Source organism: Pipistrellus kuhlii, unplaced genomic scaffold (assembly GCF_014108245.1).
Source record: "Pipistrellus kuhlii isolate mPipKuh1 unplaced genomic scaffold, mPipKuh1.p scaffold_m20_p_10, whole genome shotgun sequence".
Classification (NCBI taxonomy): Eukaryota; Metazoa; Chordata; class Mammalia; order Chiroptera; family Vespertilionidae; genus Pipistrellus; species Pipistrellus kuhlii.
Window position 1 is genome coordinate 7,528,296 of NW_023425405.1, and position 20,083 is coordinate 7,548,378.

General features: G+C 44.3%; 1 protein-coding gene across 22 annotated transcripts in view; it reads right to left on the minus strand.

Moving 5' to 3' along the window:
* Positions 1-19,560, minus strand: part of CADPS2 (calcium dependent secretion activator 2) — a 423,223-nt gene extending 403,663 nt beyond the window's left edge. For 10 of the 22 annotated variants that reach the window (XM_036425472.2, XM_036425591.2, XM_036425516.2 and 7 more), the window contains exon 1: positions 19,075-19,559. In XM_036425472.2, coding sequence (XP_036281365.1) covers positions 19,075-19,398 — 324 coding nt within the window. In that variant the 5' untranslated portion in view covers positions 19,399-19,559. Of the gene's footprint in view, positions 1-19,074 lie in introns of all 22 variants that reach the window. The other 12 variants (XM_036425625.2, XM_036425616.2, XM_036425535.2 and 9 more) reach the window with 2 other exon arrangements.
* Between the last annotated feature and the right edge of the window lie 523 nt (positions 19,561-20,083).

Sequence of the window (20,083 nt, forward strand, 5' to 3'; positions counted from 1 at the left end):
GGGAGAGGAGCCACAGTCCCAGCTGCTGTGTAATTGTAAAGTAAAAAAGTCCAGTGGCTACAGCTACTGTGAGAGAGGCTTTGTGTTCACAGCCAACCTAATCCTCACTAGAATATCCCCAAATCCTTTCCACCTATCGGTAATGTTATCCCCATTCCACAAGTGGCACCATCAGGATGCTAAGAATAATCTCTAAATCCTGCTTGTTTACCACTCCGTTTGCTTCTCACTCTGTTTCCCAACCACCTCTTATAATCCCTCTGTTTCTCCATCACCTTATTGGCCTTTACATTCACCAGGTCCGTTCATCTCTCCTTCCCTAGGCTGCCGCAGAGCCACCAAACTCCTCTCCCTGCCCCCAATCCACCAAACCTCTGCTTTTCAGACACAGCAACATGAATTCTTGGCTCTCAGCTTGCCTCACAAGAGGCTTCCCAATAATGAGGCCCAAAAATTGGCTAAAAGAAACACATGAAAATGGAGCATTTTAGCTAACTTTTATTTTAAGTATAATAATTCCCCATTTGTGGCAATCGAATATACAAAGATGTCTAACAAACTCTTTATAGAGCAAAGTAAAAACTATACCTCATTATTTAAAAAATGAACTTTACAAAGATATCTTTAATATAATATTGAACGCTGACAAGGCTGCAGTGAAATGGGTATTCTTACAAACTAGTCACAGGAATATCTATAATAATAATAAAAGCATAATAAGCTAATTAGACAGGATAGCCAAATAGCAGAATGACCATCTGGACAACCTTCCAGACGAAGCCAGGGCTGCAAGGACTGAGGGCAGCCACAGCGGCTGCCAGGCCCAAGCCCCTAGCACAAATTTCATGCATCGGGCCTCTAGAGTAGGGGTGTCGAACTCAATCAGAGAAGGGGCCAAAATCTAAAATCCAGCCTAAATCGCAGGCCGAATGGTTTACTGAACAGTCATAAACTGTCATTGTGATGGAAACGCAGCGGAGTGCAGTGATGACAGCGCGGTGCGGGCAACATTGCAAGGCCTGGCGGGACGGATTTGGCCCGCGGGCCTCGTGTTTGACACATGTGCTCTAGAGAGTGAGAGTGAGAGTGTGTGTGTGTGTGTGTGTGTGTGTGTGTGTATTTATTTATATAGATAAATATTATGAAATCCAATATACCTATAGGATCATCATAGCACAAGTTTTAAGATAATTATGATACAGAAACAGTATGAGGAAAGAGTACACACCATTAAAAAAAAGTACTAGAAATAGTTTTTTAAATAGAAAGATATCAAGAAATCCAGGATATAATGTCAATTGGGGGGAGGGGAGGTGCAGGGAAAAGCAAGATACAAATTGTCTTCATAGGTGGTCAGCGGGGGGAAATAATCATGGAAACAAAAGTCAGGATGAACTGCTCAGCACTCGCTGCTGATAACCTCTGGTCAGATGGTAAATATTTTCTCTGCATGTTTCTGGACGTTCCTACAAGCACATATTATTTCTACATTCAGAAAAAAAATATATAATTCTAGAGATTTGTGAGTAATAAAGATAAGGTAGTAAAAACTAACTAAATAAATAAAAGAAACTGGACCCTTTTTTTTCTGCTTTTTACAGAGTGGAAAGGAGAGGGATAGAGATCCAGAAACATCAATGAGAGAGAAACATGGACCAGCTGCCTCCTCCACACCCCCACCAGGGATGTGCCTAGAACTAAGGTACATGCCCCTGACCGGAATTGAACCTGGACCTTTCAGTCTGCAGGCCGATGCTCTATCGTATCCACTGAGCCTAACCAGTTTCGGCTGGACTATTAAATAATGACAGCTTTCCAAAACCAGATTCCACATTGCTTTGGGGAAGGGAATGAGAAGCCCTGAGTACAGGTGCCCCAAGGGCAGGCACTTGGAATCAAGATCAATAACCCCCCTCCGTAGTTTGACAGACTCTATTAGACCTTATGAGAATTCAGAATTCCAATTATGAGGTCCTGACATTTAAGATTTCTTATTCAAACCGTTCCTCACACAATCCTGACTCCCTTTATAAAGCTGGCATGAAGACCACAGAATAGTCAAGTCACCGTCTGCCAGGCTTTCAGAGGGTGTTGTAATGTGTTAGTGGCACATGGTTCCTCCTGCAATCTGACTTCAGTGCGATCTAATAAGGCTATTTCCAATAGGAGTTCTTGTAGCAGAAACAAAGAAGTTGGATTTCTTAGAACAAAACACAACACAACACCTCGGTAAGCACCTGAAGGAAAGATCCAAGGGTTTGGAGACGCACAGGTCTGAGTGAGAACCTAAAGTCCACTGACAAATAGAATGACCTTAGGTGCATTGCTGCGATCTCTGAGCAAACACCGAAAAAGAAATACGATGTCAAAATTCTAAGTCTTAAAAATGTCATTTAATCCTATTAACTTTTTTAAAAAGTCATTACTGTTTTACCCATTACTTTCTTTAACCTTCACGCTCAGCACCTAGTAAACATTAATATATCTGGCACGTTACGGAGAGTTGACATTTTAGACTAATACATTTTTTTGTGAAGATACTGAGACCGTTCTGCTGTGAGGCCTCAGAACAGCAATATATAATTTTGAAATTAATGAAAACACTAGGGGCCTCATGAATGAAGTCCCTTGGCAAAAAAAAAGAAACACAAGTAAAAAGTTCAATGTTTAAACAAACATGAAGAGAGCTGCCCTTAATGAGAATAAAAGATGCTTCATAACAACTTAAAATGTTCTCATTGTCACACAGTTGGTTCTCGTGACAGGGGTGGGGAGGATACAACAGATGGTACTACTGAAACCATTACATGTTGATACTAGAGGCTTGGTGCACAAAATTCATGCTCTGGGGAATGAGGGGGGTCGTCCCCCTCAGCCCAGCCTGCGCCCTCTTGCAGTCTGGGAGCTGACCGTCAGACATCCTTAGCGCTGCCTCCGAGGCAGGAGAAGCTCCCGTCACCACTGCTGCCCTCGCCAGCTGTGAGCCCCAGCTTCCAGCTGAGTGGTGCTCCCCCTGTGGGAGCACGATGAGCACCAGGGCTCAGCACCTGTGTTGAGCGTCTTCCCCCTGGTGATTAGTGCATGTCATAGTGAATGGTCCATCTGCTGTTTGGTCAATTTGCATATTAGCCTTTTATTATACAGGATGGTTAGAGAACAGGGCCATAGGACCTTGCACTATAAAAAGAACTGAGTAACTCCTTTCAAAAAGTTACTAATGGAATTCAGGTCTCTCCCTGACCCTAGCACATACCTCAGCAGTTGTTTTTCGGAATATGCTTTTGATTTCCCTTCACTACTCCCTTTATTGGTTTGCTCCTAAAACTGCTTAAACATTCAATTTAACTGAGTGTTGGTTAATTGAAAGTTTATACTGTTTTATAGTAAAAAAAAATATATATATATATATATATAAATATATAAATTTTATAAATAATTGACTTAGCCTGTGAGTCATTTATATATATATATATACACACATTTATATATATACATACATATTTACACACATATACATTTCAATATACATATATTGAATAAATAATTAGGTAAGAACCTTCACATTTTTATTCTAAATGTTTTGTGGGAAGGAGCAAAAGTTATGCTCAGAGACTGAGCTGTCTTTGCCAGCAAATTAGCCCAGGTTTTCTGTGGGAAATATAATAATTTCACAAGCCAATAATATACAGTTTAATATCATTTAATAAGCAAAATAAAATAACATATTCTAAATAAATGACAGATTAATGACACTACTGTCCCAGGCAAAGGGAGGTGCACGGTTTAGACGAGGAGATACTCAGGAGGGTTAGTACCCAACCAAGTACTGTTTTCCAGCTGCCAACACCCAAGTAAATGCCCCATGCTGCTAGAGCGCGCTGCTAGGAAATGCAGATGCCGGTGTTAATAAGTGGGCTGATCTCTTCCAAAGGGCCACAGCAGGGCTGGCTTATCACCAGGGCCAACCAAAGAGTCACCTTGACCACAGCTGAAACTATATGCCCCAAAGGCCCCTGGAGAGTTTCTGTTAACACAGAGTCGCCTCACCCAAGATGAAACTCTTAAACAGTCCTCACAAACCCTCAGAATTTATATTTAAACTAGAGGCTCGGTGCATGAAATCTATGCATGAGTAAGGTTCCTATGCCTGGCCGGTGATGAGGGCTGATCAGGTTCCCTGCCTCTCTGCCACCCCACCTCCTCCGTCTCTCACTCCCTCAGTGCCCTGCCACTGCTCACCCACCATGCTCCACATCGCCCCCTGTGGTCAGCACTTGTCATATTGAATGATAGAACTCCCAGTCTCCCAGTTGAACTCCCGAGGGGACACTTGGCATATTAGTTTTTTATATAGATAGATGTCCCCTTGCCATAGTTACTTCTACCACAAGCTCTTATGGATAAGCCCTCTCCCCACTCCCCCACCTTCCCACCCCCACACTCGGTGAGGCCCTCTCAGCTGCTGTGCTGCTGACTGCTTATGGAGGACAACAGATTTATAATGAGACATCCTGGCCCTGCTTACCTTCATTCTTATATCAAAGAAATGTGGAACGATGACATCCTGCCACAACTTCACTTTTGAATCAAAGCAACTCTTTTTCTCCCCCCCACCCCCTTTGTCATAAGTAGATTAAAACAACTTAGGTCATAAACAAGTGGGTTTACAATTATAATAAATCTATACACAACACTGGCTAATGCCTCTAGGCAAACATAATGCTGAACAAGCAAACATTTCTTTTGAAATTTCTCCAACCAGAAGTTTACATTTCATCATATCAAGATCATTTTAAAATCTATGAGCCTTACTCCAGTTAATAGCTCCATTAACACACAGGGGAGTCAAAGATAAAACCACAAAGTCATATATGAAATTAAAACATAAGAAAAATAGGGAATGTTTTCATTACACACATATGAATACCCTGTTGTCATGCTCTTTGATTCTCCTAAACAAATTTTACTAGTACATTACTCTGTGTACTTAAATAAAGCCAAGGAGCAAGCAAAGAGAAAACACCAGTTTAATGACAATCTTCAGCTTGATGAAAATTCATCCAAATTGATGAAACTTCATTCAAATAGAACGTTTTGAGGTTCATAAGTGTGCTAATAACCATAGGATGATTTCCATAAGCTGTGTCCCTTAAAGAAAGCAAATACCATTCTTTTTTTTAAAAAAATATATATTTTATTGATTTTTTTACAGAGAGGAAGAGAGAGGGATAGAGTTAGAAACATCGATGAGAGAGAATCACCAATCAGCTGCCTCTTGCACACCCCCTACGGGGGATGTGCCCAAAACCAAGGTACATGCCCTTGACCGGAATCAAACCTGGGACCTTTCAGTCCGAAGGCCAACGCTCTATCCACTGAGCCAAACCGGTTTCAGCAACAAACACCAGTCTTTACCACCTGGCCTTCCATTCCAACTTCACACAAAAATGTCCAAGAGTTGAAAGACATGATCCTTGCACAACAAATACTTTTAAAGCCAAAAGGATTATTGTAGCATTTTAGAACCCCCTAAAGACAAAGACAAGAACATAAAATCATTTGAGAAAAGGGGGAAAAAGGTCATTTAATTTTCATTAGCAACACTGGAAGATAGAACACTATGGAGTAATCATGCCTTCAAAGTTCTGAGGGAGAATGAGTTCAACCCGGACTTCTATGTCCAGTCATTTTCCCATCAGAATAAAGAAAGTCTCAGATCTGCGTGGATTCAGATGATTTATCACATTTTCTTACAAAGGTGCATGTGAAAAAGTTCAAACAAAGCGAGGGAATTGCCCCAGCTGGTTTGGCTCAGTGGATAGATTGCAGCCTGTGGACTAAAGAGTCCCAAGTTCTATTCCGGTCAAGGGTTCATGCCCAGGTTGTGGGCTCGATCCCCAATAGGGGCCATGCAGAAGGCAGCTAACCAATGATTCCTCCCATCATTGATGTTTCTCTCTCTCTCTCCCTCTCACTTCCTCTATGAAATAAGAAAATATTTTTAAAAATGAGGGAATAGTAGAACAGTGTCTGCAACTCAAAAAGAACTATGAGAATGACAGCTATCAGCCTGCTGTCCAAACACAGACTCAGAAAGGAGTTAAATCAGAGGAAGGCTACGGGAGGAACATATCTGGGCGAGAAAGGTTAAAACAAGAAATTAGTGCTACCTTTTAGAATACTGACTCTCAAACCTAATCAGACACAACATCCCATGTGCTGGGAATCCCCTCCACCTCTGCCCTCCAGATCAATTCTCCCCACTGTCTACTCTAACTCTGCGCCTTGGAAGGCTAACGGACCCAACAGCCAAATATTTTTTGCTCCTCAACTTCTCGTGGGTTTCTCTTTTGGTGAAGCATCAGCAGGAAACCAGAGGAAGGAAAGGAAGAGCAAGAGGAGATGTACTCCCTTCACTCCCTCCCTGCCACGCCCAGTGGGTCAGTGACTAGTTCTTCACAGCTCCCTCCTTCTGCCCATGGAGGCTGAGGGGTAAGTAAGGGCATTCCTCTGCAGCCAACTTGCTCCAACATCCCTCATTGGTTCCATTAAACCTGTCAGACCCTCTGTGGTTTGTGAATTGCCCCCTTGGAGTATGACAGCTATTTCCTACTAGGCCTTGCTAAGTCCCTTTTTAATTTTAAAAGAAAACAAAATAACCCTTTTGCTGTACAGAAATAACATCTATTACCAGGTTATGTTATCTGCACAGATGTTTTAAAAATTATAAATACATGATCCTAACTGGAATCTATAATAAGAGCATAATATGCTAATTAGACTGGACAGCCAAACAACCTTCTGGACGTCCTTCCAGACATTCTTCCAGACATTCTTCCAGATAAAGCCAGGCTGTGAAGACTGAGGCAAGCTGCTGTGGCTGTGAGGGCCAAGCCCCTTGAACAAATTTAATGCATCGGGCCTCTAGTAGAAATAATAAAGTGAAATAACATGTATCTTAGTATGTAAATGCTTAGGCACAGCTGGTCTAGAACATAAACTAGATGCCTAGACCCTCTTACATAATGAAGGAATCTAAACTAAGGGAAGTTAGAAAACATTTAACTGTTGTCAACACTATGCTTTACTTTCGACATTTTGACGTAAGGGCTAAATCATTTTTGTGTATATCTATAAAATCAAGGAGAATGTGACAACTGTAAGTGAAGGCTGACACAAGCATCCTGCACTGATAACACAAATGTCACAAGCATCACTGCCATTGGTGACATTATTTCCAAAAACGATGAGCAATTCTCAGAAAAGTTCCTAGCAAAATAAAGTGCAATTTTCCCACCATTTACCCAAGAGTTGTATTTGTAGAAAAAAATAATTACATAGTAAACCCTGTAATTCAAATAATTATAATCTCTCTTTATCAATACAAGTGTCCATGTGGACATGCAAATCCCATGTATGATGGACAATTTATCATGCAGTTTAGGATGTGTAGAATCCCTGGATCCCTACTAAATACCAGTAGTAAACCCTAATCATTAAAAAACAAAAAACACCCCACAATTATTTTTTTAAGTTTAACTATTGTTTCCATTTATTTTTAACATATTTTAGTTGATTTCAGAGAGGAAGGAAGGGAAGAGATAGAAGCATCATTGATGAGAGGGAATCACCGATCGGCTGCCTCCTGGATGCCCCCCCTCCTGGAGACTGAGCCCACAACCCAGGCATGTGCCCCTGATGGGAATCGAACCCTGGGCCCTTTAGTCTGCAGGCCGTCGCTCTATCCACTAAGCCAAACCAGCTAGGGCCACACTTATTTTAAACATCTACTAAAGGGTAATACCATTCCCCTTAAGAACCACTGGCTTATGGTCCACTGTGATGAGGCAATGAAAGGAGACAAGATGGGTAGAGAAGAAAAACAAATCAAAACTCCAAGAAAAACACAAAGTTTTGTAAGAATAGGAATGTAACCAAGCATACTATTTGGTATTGCAATGAAATACAGTCTTGATAATGTAAACTCCATTAATTTTGAATTTCTAGACTCAACTACTCAACAAAGTGCAGAGATCCTAATGATTCTTACAGAACAAAGTAAATTAGCAATATATTGGCAAAAATATAGAGAGAATATTTTCTTCAAAACGTCTAGATGCAGGTGCTGTTGGCAATGGTTTCAGAATCATGTGTGTCTGACCTAGCCAGCACATCCAAAATCCCCTTATTTCCCTCAGAGTCACAAGACAATTGTCTCCTGTCTCATATAGAACTTTGTCACATGGCCACCTATAGGGAAGATAGGGGTGGGGGAATATCCAGAAAGGAGAGGAGGTGAACATCAAGTAACACTAATAGCAGGGTAATTACAGAGAAAGGTCTACAGAGAAAGGAGCAAGAAATAAAAGAGTAAGTATATTATTTAAATTATAAAGCTAATTGTAGATAGGATGTGAACATAACAGACCTCTTATAACAACCAAAATCAAATCCTTTAACTTAAAAAATTTAGCATAAACATGACAGAAGTTCATTTCTCTCACTCAGAAGTCTGAGCTGTGTGACAGCCCTGCTCTGCAAAGTTATCAGGGTTCTAGGCTCCTTCAAATGTGTTGCTTTGCTGTCCTCAGTAAGTGGCCACCATCTCCTAGTCTGAGTGGCTGCTCTAACTACTGCCACAGTGTCGATAACATTCCATCCAGTGGGAAGGGGAAAGGGATCAGAAGAACATGTCCCTCCCCTTTCAGGGAATGGCCCATTGAGTTTGCTCACATCACTTCCATTCATTGCCCACAAGCCTGAACTTAGTCTTGGCTTCATCTAGCTGCAAGAGAAGCTGGACAGATATCAGAGCCTGATTGTTCCTAGTCAGCAACAATAAGTAATAATGTAAAGCCACAACTTTCTCCTGTTCTGGTAAGATTCATGTTCTGCCCTCCTCAGGGAAATCTCCGCAGTCTAAGGCCTGTCCTCCTGAATTCTGTAAAAATAAAGATATTGCCTTGTACAATTCCTCATGAAAACTGAAGACTTCATGGAACCTGGTCCTGCTATCATGTGGGAGATATAAAGCTGGCATCCCTCAGGGCTGTGTTCTCGACCCACATTCCCTGGGTCAATCATACTCAGTCCCATGGTTAACAAAAAAAGGGGGGAGGGCAAGATGAGAAATGTAGTGTTCAGCCAGCCAGGCACGAGCTCAACTAAAAAGTACATTGCTTTTAAGAAGGAAGAACAGCAGGAACCGGTTTGGCTCTGTGGATAGAGCGTTGGCCTGCAGACTGAAAAGTCCCGGGTTCGATTCTGGTCAAGGACATATACATTGGTTATGGGCACATCCCCAGTAGGGGGTGTGCAGGAGGCAGCTGATCAATGTTTCTCTCTCATCAATGTTTCTAACTATCTCTCTCCCTTCCTCTCAGTAAAAAATCATAAAAGATATTAAAAAAAAAAAAAAAGAAGAAGAAGAAGGGAAGAACATATTGGAGTCACTAGCAGAAAAATAATTCCAAGAAGAAGGAAGGGGAGCCAGTTGCTTGTGTGCACGAGTCAAATCTTCCCACCTGCCCCTTCCATAGGAAGTAATGACTAACGTCTGAGGAAAAGTAGTGTGAGCATCTTACATCAAGTTATGAAATATTTAAAACTTTACTAGTTAAAAGAGTGAAAAGGGTTCCTTCTGGGCATGTGACTAGGAAGGGAAAGGAATGGGACAGGGGACTATTGCTTTTTTCAAAAAAAATGTATTTTATTTTATTGATTTTTGAGATAGAGGGAGAGGGAGAAAAAAACACTTATGAGAGAGAGAAACATCAATCAGCCTCCCACATGCCCCCTGACAGGGGATCAAGCACCAAACCTGGGTATGTGCCCTAATGTGCATGGGAAGATATCAACCAACTGAGCCACACCTTGGGCTCGATTGCTTTTTATTAAGATCTTCAAGACTTGTCTTTTTAACCACCTGAATACATTATTTTAACAAGACACTTTAATATTTTTAGCATGTTATAATTTCAAAATAACAGTATTTTAGCATATTGCTCATTATAACGTATCTGTGAACTTGGTTAAATAATGTTGAACAAATACTTCCTACATTCCATATCCTTTTAGTCTACAACCCTATTTAAACCTGAACCACTGCCACAACCTCCTAACTCCCAACTTCCTGCTTCTGCTCTTGCCCCGTTAGTCAATGCTCAGGGCTGTGCAACTTTAAGGCAGTGCTTTAAATTCCATGCCCCAGAGTGGCACTATCTATTCTCATCTCAAAGAGATCTTTTCGGAATCTTAATCAGATCCCTTCTTGAAATTGCTCAAACTTGTTAACAGCTTCTCATCACACTTAAATTTTTATCTTACTGTCGCCTAAAGAATTCATATACGCTAGCCCTATCTCTCCAGACTCTTCATCTTCAAGTGGCTCAGCCCTTCACTTAATTTCAAGTTCTGCTCAACCACTACCTGCTCCTCAGAGGTTTTCCCTGACCACCCGACCGGAAACAGCCAATGATGCCAAACTCCCTCCCACAGTCACTAGATACCCCTCCTTATGTAAACCCACATACTTGTTGATCACCCATCTCCTCTGCTAGAATATATATTCCTGAGGGCTGCCTTGTCCATACCTCTATTCCCAGTGCTTAAAATACTGCCTAGCATACATATCTGTTCAATATGCTTTACAGAACAAAAATTTATTTTCTGAGAAATATTATGAGAAAATAAATTTTAAAGTAGATCTTTGAAGATCTACTCTATGCCAGACACTATGCTAGTTGCTGTTCAGAAATCTTACCTGATCTTCATGGCATCTTGCTGAAGTATTAGTCATTTGACAAATGAGGTGACAGCAATGTTGAGAGGACAGTGAAGGGCAGAGCCTTACTCTCCTACACACAGGTTCCCACAAACGACACAGAACACTGAGAGTGGGAAAGCCAAAGAAAAGGGAGATAATGTAGGAGGGGAGACATTTCCACAGAGATATAAGTGTATTATAAAATCTGGTTGCATTCCCACTTTTCACTTTACGTATTTGTACAAGTTCTTTGAGTCCGATTGCTTCATTCACAATTTAAATGAAAAACAGCTAAACTTAATAAGCATACTTTGGTCTCTGTCTCAGTTCTACCAGAATTGAAGTCTATGCGTATCCTATCTAATAAAAGAGTAATATGCAAATTGACCATCACTCCAACACACAAGATGGCTGCCCCCATGTGGACATGAGATGGCTGCCATAAGATGGCCAGCAGGAGAGGACAATTGAGAGCGACCAGACCTGCAAAGGAGGGCAGGTGGGAGGGACCAGGCCTGCAACGGAGGGCAGTTGGGGACGATCAAGCCTGAAGAGAAGGGAAGTTGGGGAGGGGGGACCCAGGCCTGCAGGGGAGAGCAGTTGGGGGAGACCAGGCCTGCAGGACAGGGTAATTAGTGATGATAGGCCTGTAGGGGAAGGTAGCTGGGGAGGTGGGAACAGACCAGGAGGGGAGAGCTGTTAGAAGCTATGAGGTTCGCAGGGGAAGGCAGTTAGGGGTGACCAGGTCAGCAGGGGAGAGCAGCTGGGGGAGTGGGGAGGAGGGCAGGCCTTCAGGGGAGGGCAGTTAGAGGTGATGATACTGGCAGGGGAGGGCAGTTAGGGGTGACCATGCTGGCAAGGGAGGGCAGTTAGGGTCAATCAGGCTGGCAGGAGAGTGGTTAGGGGGTGATCAGGCCAGCAGGCAGAAATGCTTAGGGGCAATCAGGAAGGCAGGCAGGCAAGCAGTTGGGAGCCAGTAATCCAGGATTGTGAAAGGGATGTCCGACTGCCAATTTAGGCCCAATCCTACTGGGATCCTATGGAAAGCCTACAGGCTGGGCTGAAAGACAGCGCCCCAACTTGCGCATGAATTTCGTGCACCAGGCCTCTAGTCACTAATAATTTCTATTTCACTTCTAAAGACAAAAGCACACATTTTTAAAGAACCTCCATACAGTCTCTCATTTAGAGTTTATCCTTATATGTGATGTGAAAAAGTGGTCTAGTTTCATTTTTTGGCATGTATCTGTCCAGTTTCCCCAATGCAATTTATTGAAGAGACTGTGTTTAATGTATATGCTTTTTTCCATTGTCATAGAATAATTGACTGTATAAATGTAGGTATTTTCTGGGCTCTCTATTCTATTCTATTGACCTATGTTTCTGTCTTTATACCAGTACTATGCTGTTTTGATTATTACAGCCTTGTAGTATAGTTTGATATCAGGTAGTGTGATACCCTGTTTCCCCGAAAATAAGACAGTGTCTTATATTAATTTTTTCTCCCAAAGTTGTGCTAGGTCTTATTTTCAGGGGATGTCTTATCTTTCCATGGGCTAGGTCTTATTATCGGGGAAACGCGGTACCTCCCACTATGTTCTTCTTTTTCAAGGTTGTGGTGGCTTTCAGGGTCTTCTGTGGTTCCTAGATTATTAACATGTATAGGGTTCTCTGTTCCTTATGAAAGCGTCCCTGTTGCCTTTTTCTTAATATGGAATATTAAGAAAAACTGATTTAACTACTTAGTTAATCAAATACTTTCACCTGGCTTTGGTTAAAATAAGCCATTTTCCTGTAACTTTCCAATCTGAAACATTGGTTTTCAACCTTGGTTGTAGACTGGAATCACCTGGAAGCTTTAACACTACCCAGAGATTGATTTAATTAACCTGGAGCACAACCTGGATAATGGCATTGCAAGTCCCCCAAGGTGTTTCTAATGTGCAGCTAAGGATAAGAATCACAAGTGCTTTTCTTTTCAAAAAGGAAATCATATCCAAACCTTTAGGTAACTTAAACAGTGATCATCATAAAATGAAATGTTATACATTTATCACAACAGTTCCATAATTTGATCCTTAAATATTCCTAAAACCCTGGAAAATGTGTCATTTGTTTCAATAATGCATCCACTATTTACAGTCATTAGGTCTTTTCCAGCCTAAAAACTGAAACAGTAACATGTGACTCTGCAACCCACGTCTTCTTTCCCAAAGAACGGTTTGAACTATTTTGAAATGCATAGAAAGGAACACAATAACTCAAAAGAGGCCTGCCTCACAGCCAAATAACAGGTAGGATTTTCCATTCAGAATGCCCATATTTCATAACCTGGCAATTGGCTTCCTTTTGTTTTGCTTCGAAGGTTTTTAATGACCTCACAAATTGTGCTTTTTATCTTGTGAGTGTACAAACGAAGAGGACCGTTTCCATTAACAGACAAAAACTGAAGAGAAACCACAGCATGACAATATTTCACTTTATAGGCAGTCATTGTGCATTAAAATTACAGCTGACTTTTCAAAGAGAAAAGCAAATGCCAATATTACTTAATCATTCACACAACTCATCGCACCAAATTAAGATCTGTAGTCTCAAGACACCCCGAGGGAGGGTTAGATGGCTCGGTTGAAGCAACAACCCTTTTCCTCCGAGATACTGTTTAAGACCAGTTTCAAGTTTTACTTGTATGAGTGGTTTCCAACTCACTCCCCTCAGGACAGCAGCAAACAACAAAACCTATCGCTCTGTATTTGCACCTTAGCATCCCCAAGCCCCAGGAGCACAAAGGATGGGTTTTTATATTGTCCCCAGATCTGCTGGGACCTGCAAGCAAGACAGCAAGGATACTGTGGGGCTCCTACAAGCACTGAGTGCCTCCTGGGATCGGTAGTGGGAAAGGGTCACTTTGAAGTTATTACTTGCACACCAAAAGGTACTACCATTTCATGGCTTTCTTTAGAAGGGCAGGGGTGAGTCCTGGTGGTCTCAAAACACGTTTATGGAATGTTAGTTCCCACAGCAAACTATAAGCTATAAAACTCCTCTTTTGCCTTTATGGTATCCTTCCTCCATCCTATTCATCCCTAATTCTTTGAGGCAGACTAAACGGGACCCTTCCACACATCCATTTACTCATTTCTTAGACTCCACGCACTGCGCTGAGAATGTATCAGGCCACCATTGTATTTTAGTCCCGAAAGATGGGACAACAGCATAAGCATTGAGGCACCAAGGACTCCTGCCATAAGGTGATTCGCCATCTTCGTAAATCTGTAGCTAATCTATAATAATAAAAGCATACTATGCAAATCGACCGAATGTTCGTAACAGAATGACCATCCGGATGACACCTTATGACATGCACTGGTGCCAGGCCAGCCAAGGCCAGTGCAATGCAATTAGTTGGGGGGCCCCTGCCATCACCCCACAGATAGAGGCCCAGCCACAGGCTGGCAGGGCAATCAATTGGGGGGGGGGGGGGGGGGTGTAATGGGGAGCCCTACATGATCGCCCTGCAAAGAGATGGATGTGGCGGGAGGGGGCTCCATAATCAATCGCATTGCAGAGGGAGGCCCAGGCACCGACCAGCCAGCTGTGGTGGGTAGACGGGGCCTCCCTATACAGGGTGATCGATCACAGGGCTCCCAGACTGCAAGAGGGCACAGGTCAGGCTGAGGGACACCCCTCCGAGTGCATAAATTTTGTGCACCAGGCCTCTATTATTTTATAAAAGTGGCTCTTTTCCTGAGCAGGGGGATAACCTAAGCAGTCAGAAGATTCAAAATCAAAACGGAACAAAAACAAAACCCAAAAAAAACTACCATTTCTAAAGAGGAACAGAAGTGCCCACTTTACTGTAGTATAATATTCAGATGGGAGAGAGAGATAGGCAAGAGCCCACTGTCAATTATTTCACCAATACTATTTCCCCACAATGCTCTCTTCCTGATCAATTTTAGTTTAAGGAGCTTACTCTCCCCCACCCCCATCTGCAATTTCACAGTAATTATTTGTATACATTAGTCAAATTTAGAATTAACAAGAAAAATTGTGTGAAGTGGTGGGAGTGATTATATAAAAAGGTTTAATAAGGCCCAATTTAGTGTGATTACAGTGACAATGCACATAAAAATGCAAAGAACATGGGTATATGAAGCATGTGGGACATTACGAGGTACCATTTCAATCTTTTTAATTCCCTCTCCATTATTTCTAGTTTAAAAAATAGCTGGCTCCTTCTCAATAAAATAATGAACACAGCAACCACCAACTAGAAACCTATGGACTCCTGGCTAACCAAAACGATTGCCACTTTAAGTCAAGCACATATGAGAGACAGTTATAATTTCAGAATTATAGTTTGTAAACCCACAGCTATGCGAGTGAATGCACTGAATCTCTTCTGTGGGTATTATATTTGCCAGATTCTCCCTACCTTCTAACCACCGTGAACTTCTTTTATCACCTTTTTCTCCGGGATCTCAATTTTTTCCAAAGGTTCAACAAACCAATTGCCTAAAGCAACAATAACTTGCTTTATCTGTGCCCTTGTTTCCCAGTTTCAGCACTGATCCCACCTTTAACCAATGATACAGAACCACCCAAAGTTCATCTTTACTGCCCTTAGCAGTGTGACAGTGCCGAGGTAATCAAGGTAAATAAGCATCAGAAGCTTACGTCCTGCTCAGACAAAGCTGTTTTGCCACTGGCAAGCTGCTTCACACTCTTATTACGTTATGTATGTCCACTTAGGACGTGTGCCCACTAGTGCTGAGCCTTATCAGTGCCCGGTCCACACGCCACCAACACCCAGAATTTCCTGTGCAGTCAGTCAGAGCGCCTAACTGGCCTAGGGTGACAACTGCTGTTCCTCAGCATTGAAATTTCCCAGCCAAAAATCACAGACAGACCTGTTTTGTTGAACTGTGAGCTTAAAGCTGTTGAGCTTTCTCAAATAACTCGTGGATGAGCCCTTCACTAGCTTTGTGGGCCTTTGGAGCCGAGTGAAAAGCAGCACTGCGGCTCCTCTGAGGCCAGCAGCCCTCGCAGAGAGAGGGCTTGGACTGGCAAGGTAAGGCTCTCATCTCCCATTTTCTTCTCTTATAAAATGAGGACCCTTTTTTCAGGTCCCAATTTCTGAGTTCTAAATTCACCACGTTGAAAGAAGTGACTTGGGATGGGAAACACACAATACAATATACAGATGATGTGTTGTAGAATTGTATACCTGAAACTTGTATAATTTTATTAACTAGTTATAGTTTTTTAAAGGAGTAGCAATATGCATTTCAATGAACAATTTAAGCTATTAAATCCTTTTATGGGATGTCTGCCTACTTGAATTCAGTATAAAAATATACAACAGATTGTAATTATCCTGTTATTTCCTCTGCATAACTCAACTGTATAATTCAAGACTGGCTTGTGCATCAAATTCCCAAAAATATAGTTTATTCCCTTTTCATGTTGTCCAGGAGGAAATCTGTCAAGAATTGCACCATGCTGAAACCGGTTTGGCTCAGTGAATAGAGCGTCGGCCTGCGGACTGAAAGGTCCCGGGTTCGATTCCAGTCAAGGGCATGTACCTTGGTTGCAGGCACATTCCCAGTGGGGGGTGTGCAAGAGGCAGCTGATCTGTGTTTCTCTCTCATTGGTGTTTCTAACTATCTCTCTCTTCCTCTCTGTAAAAAAATCAATAAAATATATTTTAAAAAAAAATTGCTCCAGCTTCTCTTAACAATGTGTTAAAAAAATAAAAATAAAAAGGTATGAGGTGCCTAGTGAATAAGTTTGACTCTTACTAGTAGAACTACTTAGGTCGTTGTAGGGTTTCCTCCTTAGTAAATAAATAAATAAATATAAAAATAAATCACAAAAGTTAATCTGACCGCACTCAAGGCTCTCAACATTTAGAAAAATTTCCAAGTATTCCAAATTATTTCTGAGCAGAACATATGCGGTCGTGTTGGGAATGCACCTGTTTGCCAACACAATTTCTGGAGAAACATCCCCCACTCTGCAAGGCATATCTCATTCTACTGCACTTCGCTTTACTGCGCTTCACAGATGTGTGGGTTTGGGGCTCTTTTCTGTTTTTGTTTTGGGGGAGGCGGTGGTGCAAACTGAAGGCAAGACCCTCCAGCAGCAGAAAGATTAAGTCTCGCTTTATTGAGGTGGTCTGGAAGGGAACCTGCAACATCTGAGGGATGTAATTGAACAGGTGTCCTCAGAGAGATCTGCCTTAGCTGAATGAGCAAGGGAGTATTTGTTTTGCTACCAAAATCAAACAAGCACACATAGTATGAATCAGCTAATAATAAGTTGCAAAAAATATTTTCAAAGATAATATTCCAAATGGGATGGCATCTTAATGTCACCAAACTTTTGTAGTTTTTTTTTTAAGACTTGAATGCACCAAAAACAAGTGCTAATGCAATGAGTGAAAAACACTGGAGACTGGATGATAGTCGTGAACTTGATATGACCACTTATCACAGGGTGCCCCCCAAAATATACACACATTTTAACAGCTGACAGCTCAATTTTGAAAATGAAACGTATTTTAATGAACACTGCCTTTAGAATTATTCAAAGTGTGTGCATATATTTGGGGGGCACCTGTATTTGTCAAAAGTTTCACTTGGTTTAAGGATGACTACTGAAATTGACAGTCATTTGACCTACAGAATTGGGAAGAGGTTAGGAAGTGATTGCATCTCCATAGCAAGCTTCAGAAGAGAGAAAGCATGGTATTGGCCTAGGGGTGAATGGAAGGCTCATTCCTCCCGGATGCACTCAAATCTGACCAGAGGAATGGGGTCATCAATGATGCCAATTGGTCTGGGATTAGAAATGCTACTCTGACACCTTTCTCTCCTCCAAAAACCAGAGGTCTAATCAGGGGATCCCTAACACTTTCCCTTCCCCGGGGCTGTGACTCTGAAGAGCAGGGGTCTTCAAACTTCTCTCATTATGAGAATCACCTGGTGGAGTTGTTAAAACACAGATTCCCAGATCCCAACTATAAGAAGTGCTATCAGGAATCTGTGTTTTAACACCTCCACCAGGTGATTCTCATAATGAGAGAAGTTTGAAGACCCCTGCTGAAGAGGATTAGGTATTGTTGAAGGATCTGTGTCATTAGCTTCCAGCTGCAGAGAAGCATCCTATGAGTATGCCCTGGAAATGAACGATTCAAAACAGCTGCTCATGTTGGGCCTGCTTTAGGAGAATGGGTACACAGGGTGAGGATGGTTTGGGGAGACTGCATGGCCACTGAAATGAAGGTTTTCAAAACTTAATCCCAAAGCTCTGCAAACATCTAAGTGCCTCCTCCGCTAAAGTTAATACTGCAGGAAACTAACAAACACATGTGCATCTAGGTATGCATACATGCCTTGGGCGATCTCTAAGTCTCCACATTGGGTCCCAAACCAAGGAGACTGTTACATATTTCTACTGAACCTTTTAGGTCCAGCATCCAGAGAGACTGTCTGCACAGATTCTGTGGAAAACAACCCAACTGAGGCAATCTGAGCCATTACTGTACTTTAGTCTGCTATAGGACATTAAATCCCTGGGGTCTTCGGCATGCATTTCACCTGAAACCAACTCCCTACCTCTTGAGGGGACAGAGGAGGGAAGGAGAAGTGGGGAGGGGACATTTGTTTTGCAGTGGTTAGGAGCCAATCCTTTATTTTTTCCCAACAGTGCGTTTCCCTGGGCCTGGCTGGCCCGGGAATGACTAACTCCCAGTACAAAGCTGCGTGCCTTTCGCAGTGTTTGGAATTGAGGTCCCAGTTTATAAAGCTGTCCAGGTCGGAAGCTTGTCCATTTCACTTTCCCAATCACCCAGGAACATCTCCCACGCCTTCGCCCTAGTGAAGACTTCCCTCTAACCAAGTGCAAGTGTCCGGATTCCACCTGTTTCGCGGGCTGCACTGCACGCTCCTCCGGACCTCAGGCGGCCGGGGCCAGCTCCAGCCGGGCCGGGCGAGCAGGAGGCACCGCAGCCCGGGGAAATTCAAGTGGATGCGAGGTTGCGGTCGGTTGCAGCCCGGTGCCCCGCCGCTGCGCTGCCCGGTCCATCTCGGTCTCCCGGGCGCCAGGCTGACCTAGTCTGCCAAGCCCGGGGCGATGGTGCATCCGCTGCAACCGATCCCCGGCGGGCTAAGGCACTGTCCCCTCGCAAAGGTGCCCCTGCCCCCAAAGACGATCAAAAGCCCCGCGTCCTGCGCGGAGCAGCGGCCGGGGAGCGGGGAGGGGAGCGGGGGTCCCGGGGGCGCACGGTCCCGCCCGCCACTCACCTTCTGCTGCCGGCGGGCCATGTCGGTGGGCTGCTTGGCGTTGAAGGGGTACGCGATGCACCGCACCACGAAGACGTAGAGCTGCAGGCGGACCCTGCGCTCCTGCTCCTCGTCCAGCTGCCTGTCGGGCTCGTCTCTGCCCTCGCTGACCACCGAGGGGCTGGGACTCCCGGGCCGGACCGCGCCGCCGCCGCCGCCGCCCGCGCGCCCTTCCCGGGCCGGGGCGCCCAGCGACCCGCCCGCAGCCGCCGGCAGCCCCGCGCGGCGCTCCTCCTCCCGCCCCTCGGGGTCCGACTCCTCTTCGCTGGAGGACGGGTCCAGCATGGTGCCCGGCCGCCCGCCGCTCCGCGCGGCCCCAGGTGTCCGGCTCGCCCCGGCGGCGGCGGCCCCGGAATGAAAGGGAAACCGGCCGGGCTTTCCGGACACGTCGAGTTACACTCCGAGCGGCTCCCACCCCCGGGCGCAGGGGGCGGGCGGGAGCCGGGAGCCGGCGGGACGAGATAGGCGGAGTTAGCGCGGGGCGGGGGGGTAGGGGGGCCGGCCCGGGCCCGCCCTCCCCGCTCCGGTGCTGGGAGCCGGCGGCCGGGGCGGGGCGGCAGCGCCGGGCGCAGGTGGGGAACCTGTGGCGCCGACAACACGCAACACGTGGGCCGCACCCGGCGCGGGGCCGCGGAGTGCGCGTGCGCGCGCTGCCCCGGGTGCCCGCCGGGGCGCCCTGGTGCCGGGAGCCTGGGAGCCCAGCTGGCAAAGGGCATTGCTGGCTCTGTGTGCAGCCCCCGGGGTTGCCTGAACGATCGTGAGCTTTTTCTCTCCCGAGCTTCCTTCCCGAAGGGCGGGAGAGGGTCGATTTGACCCCATCACCTCCCTTTTTCCCCCCATCTTCCACCCCCGCAGCAGCCAGAAACTCTCTGGGACCTGAACCTGGTACCCAGATTTGAACCGGAGCACGGAAAAGTGGGGCCTTTGCTGCTCTCCTCCAAATAACGTGGGGAAGAGACTTTGAAAAGTC